Here is a 5,502-nt window from a genome sequence, read left to right as displayed (position 1 = left end):
CAGGAGGGAATCCGAACAGCCCCACGTGGCACGCGGAGCAGAGGCCCGGGAGGGGCGGAGCCGGCAGCTCTGACCTGCTGTGTCCTTCTCTCCAGCTACCCGTACAGTGAGGACTGCAGCCAGGGCAGGCAGTACATGAACACCCGGTGCCCCGCCTGGTGCGACCGCGTCCTCATGTCCCCGTCGGCCAAGGAGCTGATTCTGAGGGTAAGTGGTGTGCAAGCCCCAACCTTGTCCTCGATGGGCCCATAGCCTCCGCAGAGTCAGTGCTCGGTGCGGGGCTTGTGGGCAGAGCCCGGGGTCTGGGCCTGTGAGATCTGATACTGGGAAATTTTCAGGTTTCCTGTAGCCTCTTGACTTTCCAGGGTTTTCCAATTCCCACATTTTAACACAAAAGGAATGTTTTCAAAAGAATCAATATCTGAATTGCTTTTGTCAACCCCATCAATATAATCATGAAAAATTGTAAGAATGGCCAGCATTGTTTCACGCGGCCCGTGTGATATAGGCAGTGGGTAGGAGAGGGCAGGGGCACGGCGACCCACCACCACACCCCTGGGCTGCACCAGCTGGTCCTGTCTGTGCTCCTGTGCCAGACCCTGGGCTTCACCCACTGGGCAACAGGGGCTGCAGGCAGGAGGGCAGAGTGCTCATGTGCTGCCTCATGTTCCACACCGCCCCCCCAGTGGGGAACTTCACCACCTGCTCAGCTGACCCCTGCTCAGCTGGACCCTGCAGTCCCCACTAAGAGGCCCTGATCGCCTTTATGGTGAGTGTTGGGCCTGGATGCTCTTCCCTGAGCCTGGAGCACCCTGGGGAGGAAGCCTGGCCCGGAGGCTGGCACTTACTCTGAGGGCGGGGCCAGGAGCCTTGGGAGCCCCCTGACTGTAGGCAGGGCTCACAACTGACGGGCAAGCTGAGCACAGGCTGCTGACCAGAACCGGCCCCTTCAAGAATGAGACAGGTGTCACCTACCTGGGAAAACAGTTGAAAACTAGAAAAGTGCATTTTGCACTAAGACAGCTCAAGTGCTTACACCAATGAAGAGAGGGCTGGCAGGAGGCCACGCTGTGTTCAGGGCTCAAGGCAGTTCAGCGGAAGGCCCTGTTCTAGACTATTTTACATTCACATCTTCTCCAGTTTGGGGGGACAAATTGGATGCCCTGGGGGATGCTGGGCGGCGGGCGTTACAGGCCACAGATGTGCCAAGCTGCTTCCTCGGCCTCATCCATCATGCCACGCTCGGTTTCCTAGTCATCATGTCCCGTCTGCCTCCCGCCCTACAAGCTGAAGGTGGCGGGCGCAGCGGGGCTGCCTGGAGGCCGGTGATGGATGCTCAGCGAGGTGTGCCGCGCCCCCGTCATTTGTTTATCTGTCTCAGGATTATGCAGTTGGAAACCTACAATTTTATGCTGCCTTTGTAAATTACCACGCCGCCTTTGATGAATGTCCCCACTTGCGTGGGGCAGCGTTGCGATGGTGAGGGATGGGAGTGCTCACTTCCTGGCAGGTGAGCACGCAGCAAAGTAAATCTGGCCTTAAGCTTCCTGCTGCATTGAGGAGAATTCAGCTTTAACTGTAGAGTCCAGGTGCTTCAGCTGTGGATAAAGTCCCGGCCCAGTCAGGGCTGGCTGACTGCCAGGACCAAGCTCTTCACCCTCGAACCCAAAATAAGGTGTCTGCCAGGCGCGGGAGGTGGTGAGCACGGCGGTCATGCCTGTGTGGGTCCCACCAACTGCAGTGGGCGTGGGGTGCCAAGGTGCTGCCATGGCTGCCAGAGCTTCCACCCTCCGCTGGCCACTCCCTCACGGGGCCAGGGGACTGCTGGCCATTCCTGCCTCCCACGCCGTAACCTCTGTTTGCTTTTCCCAGTCGGAGAGCGAGGAGAAGGTTGTCACCTATGACCACATCGGGCCCAACGTCTGCATGGGAGACCACAAGGTGATGTGAGGGCCCTGGCCCAGGGCCGGGCCTGCGGGGCTGGCGGGGTGCTTCCCTGCCTCCGCGGTCTGGCTGCACAGGACAGGCCACAGTGTCCGTTTTCACTTCACTTTAATAAAATACCTGGTGGTAGGCAGCTGTGTGAGTAGATAGGTAGGTGGGTAGATAAGAGGGCAGAAATGACCAGTCACAACAGAGTAAACTGACCAATTTAACTATTTGTAAAAAATATATATACACACACACACACACACACACACATATATATATATATACTGTCTCCGTGGATTATTTCTTAGGCCATTTCTCACGTGTGCATTTGAGGTTTTATTGTCCTTATGCCGAGCCAGTCTCAGCAGGCGGTGGTGAGTGTCACAGTCAGCTCTCCAGGGACTAACTTCGTGCACGAGACTCCCTGCACCTGAGCCCAGCATCCTCGCCGAGGGTTGTGCTGGCGACAGGTGTGGCCTCTCCCTAGGGAGACTAGAGGCCTCCACGCTTTCCCATTTTGGAGACCGCTGGGCATCATCCTGAGACGCAGCCCCCACACTGGCACCCGACAGGGTGGACCCAGGCGAGGACAGGAACTCTGCCCCACCCCCATTACGTGGGGCATAGTCTGCAGTCTGTAAGTCAGTTTTTACCTTGGATTTTATCTGGGAATAATACCTCTTTACAAAAGGTGAAGGCACTTTGCCTGAGCCCCTGGCCATCGAGCCTGGCTTCCATCCGTATCAACTGAGTTCCATGCACAACCGGGTAACCGTCCTTGGCCCCAAGGTCACCAGTTCCTCGGTTCAGGCAGCCTAGAGCAGAGGGTGAGGGTGAGGGTGAGGGTGGGGTGCGGCGTGGGCTGCCTGGGTTCTGATGCCCTCCTCTTCTCCCGCTGCAGCCCGTGTTCCTGGCCTTCCGCGTGGCACCCGGGGCAGGTAAAGCTCACGCACACGTGCACAAGTGTTGTGTCGTGCAGTGACGTGTGGTAAATATGGCTCCTTCCCTTGAGTTCACCTTTTCTGAGCTTTTCCCGGTGTGTCTGTCCCTTTAACAAACCACTGGTTCCACTGCAGGGAGGCGATGCCAGCGACACGAGAGGACCCTTCGCGAGCCCTGCCTATAGCGTGAGGAGCAGATGGAAGTCGCGTCCATGGAAATCCACACTCAACAGCTGCATCGATTAACCCGCCCGAGCGCCACCCGCTAGCCGGCCGGCCCACACTTCGCTTCAGCCTCCGGCCCTCCCGGGGGAGCCTCACATACCTCACTGTCTTGTCTGTTCATGTGACATTAAGTAGAAATATTGGGTTTTTTAATAAGTCACAGTCCTGTTGCCAAAACTCTAATAGACAGCAGAGATTCTGTATTTTAGACTTCACGGTTTTCAGTTTGTAATAATTGTCAGCGTGGGAACCCCACGGGTGTCAAATGTCCCCTCTGCCAGCTGGAGGTGTGCCGAGCGGGAGCGGGCTCTGTGCTGACTCAGGCAGCGTGGCCACTGTGAGGACAGCGAGGGCCCTGGCTCCAGCCGACGGCCCCTCCTGTGTCGTTCCTTCCACTGCCATGTACATGGTGTCTGAATCACACTGCAGCTGCTTCCCCGTTTTATATATAAATATATATAAATATATACTTTTTAAAATAATTTATAAATCTTACCAAAACTTATGCTAAATATGCTTTCCAGTATGAATGCTCAAGAGTGTCATATCAGCAGGTAGAATTGGAGTCTAGGAGTTTAGTTATGTGAACGTCACACACATACCTGCAGAACAGGTGACGTGCCTGGCAGTGCATCGTGGGTGACCAGCGCCAGTACACCTGGCTACACTAGCAGCCGTCGCTCCTCTGCCTTCTCCTGTGTAATATTAGACCTGAATGTGAAGGTTATAGCCGACTTGGTTGTACCTTTTAAGAATTTTGTAAACCGTTTTGTCTGTCTTTTGTTACTGTTCTATGGTGCCAAGTATTATACATAAAACAATAATATCATGGGAGAAGTAAAAATAGCCTAGTTCGCTTCCAATAGAAATTGCTTTTAACATGGGCTGTACATAAAAACATTAAGAGGAACAGAACTGTAAACGTCCTGGGCTCAGCTGCAAACGCCCCACGCAGATCCGTGCTCTGCCCACACTCTCCCAGCACTGAGTTAGCGCCGAGCTGACGGGAGCCTGCTGGGGAGAAGCCTTGCGTTTATTCGTCTGCTCTAGAACACTAAGAAGTCCTGGGCTGGAGGCCGCAGGCAGACGCTGTTTAGGTCAGTCACTACCAGTGCAAGTGATGCGGGGTCCGCTTGCCGAATCTGTTCTTGACAATACGGGGGGTCTGGGTCAGGGCGGTCACTGTGCTGTCCACTTCAAGCGGTGATTCTGTTCAGCGGGGTTTCAGCTGTTGATCACTGTGGAGGCCTTTAGAAATGACCGCTCCGGTTCCTAAGCAATAAAATTGATCATGGTGAACGCAGTTCTGCCTGGCTTTGTGTTCTTCCTTCCCGGGTTTGTCCTCTTTGAAATGCTAAGTGACAGGACTGTGCCCTCCTTAGCCTGTTGCGGACCAAGCTCATTAGAAATCCTGGAATTTCATTCCATCATTTACCGTCACACAAACTAAGCTGAGAATTAAGAGCAGAAAAGTAATCTGTTGGCTCTCTTACTGCGGTGATAACTAATGGGATTCACCCCTGGGCATTTTTACACAGGATTATGTAAATGCACGCTTTCCTCAACCTGAAACTGGAAATTCCTTTGCTCTTGAGCTGAGACAATAGTTCACTTGAAGAAATAAAATAAATGGTCTCTCTTAAAAAGAACGAAAAAACAGCCAGTGGTTCCTTAGAAATGTCTGGTTTTTTAGATGATACAGCCATGTGGCAAAAACAAAAAACACCCACAAAACAAAAAAACTTCAGCCATTTACATAACTCCTTAGCATTTTCAAAACCTCCAAGAGAAGTCAGAGTAACAATCACATTTAATTTTTAAAATTAGTACCCAGTCCTTATGGCCATTAAGATGCAACATGCAGAGCCGGGGCCACGGTCTGTGGTAACCAAGAATCAGGGTGGTGGTGACGGTACCCGGACCAGCCCTGGACCTGCCTCAGAAGGCAGGGGGACAGAAAGATGAGGAGGGAGTCCCGCTAATTCCCCGGAGCAAGCGGGAGGGCGGAGCTGCAGACCCCACTCCCCTGGCAGGAGATGCCCGCCCTACGGGCTGAGCTGAGGGGTCTGCCCTCTCCCTGCGCTCCCCCAACGCCTCAGCAGAGTAGCTTTAATTAAATAGCACTTTCTACTGAGGAAAGATCTGTAATGGGAGTTGAAAGGCCACGATGCTGAGGAATTGAAAACCCCCTGATTTCACCCCACACGAGCGCCAGGGAATACTTGAAAACATTCAGCTACTGGGGCTAAGCCTGTTTTAACACACAATCCAGCAAATCCAGGAACCATGGGCGGGGAGGGAGCAGGACGGGCCCCCAAATGTTTCAATCCGCCCCAAACCTCATCCCAGCTGGCAGGCCACAGCCCCAGAGGAGAGGCTGTACCTGCCGCCCCGCGTCTCACCT

The 5,502-nt window shown here is 53.9% G+C and overlaps 1 protein-coding gene across 2 annotated transcripts in view; it reads left to right on the top strand.

The window, feature by feature from the left end:
* Window positions 1–4,401, top strand: part of INPP5A (inositol polyphosphate-5-phosphatase A) — a 141,611-nt gene extending 137,210 nt beyond the window's left edge. The window contains exons 13-16 of one of the 2 annotated variants that reach the window (XM_006754915.2): window positions 96–207; window positions 1,873–1,941; window positions 2,834–2,920; window positions 3,009–4,401. In XM_006754915.2, coding sequence (XP_006754978.1) covers window positions 96–207; window positions 1,873–1,941; window positions 2,834–2,914 — 262 coding nt within the window. In that variant the 3' untranslated portion in view covers window positions 2,915–2,920; window positions 3,009–4,401. The remainder of the gene's footprint in view (window positions 1–95; window positions 208–1,872; window positions 1,942–2,833; window positions 2,921–3,008) is intronic. The other variant, XM_006754914.2, reaches the window with a different exon arrangement.
* The last annotated feature ends 1,101 nt before the right edge of the window (window positions 4,402–5,502 follow it).

This window comes from Myotis davidii, unplaced genomic scaffold (genome assembly GCF_000327345.1).
Source record: "Myotis davidii unplaced genomic scaffold, ASM32734v1 scaffold72, whole genome shotgun sequence".
In the NCBI taxonomy this organism is placed as follows: Eukaryota; Metazoa; Chordata; class Mammalia; order Chiroptera; family Vespertilionidae; genus Myotis; species Myotis davidii.
Note: the sequence above shows the minus strand (reverse complement) of the source record. Positions and strands in the feature narration are given on the sequence as shown.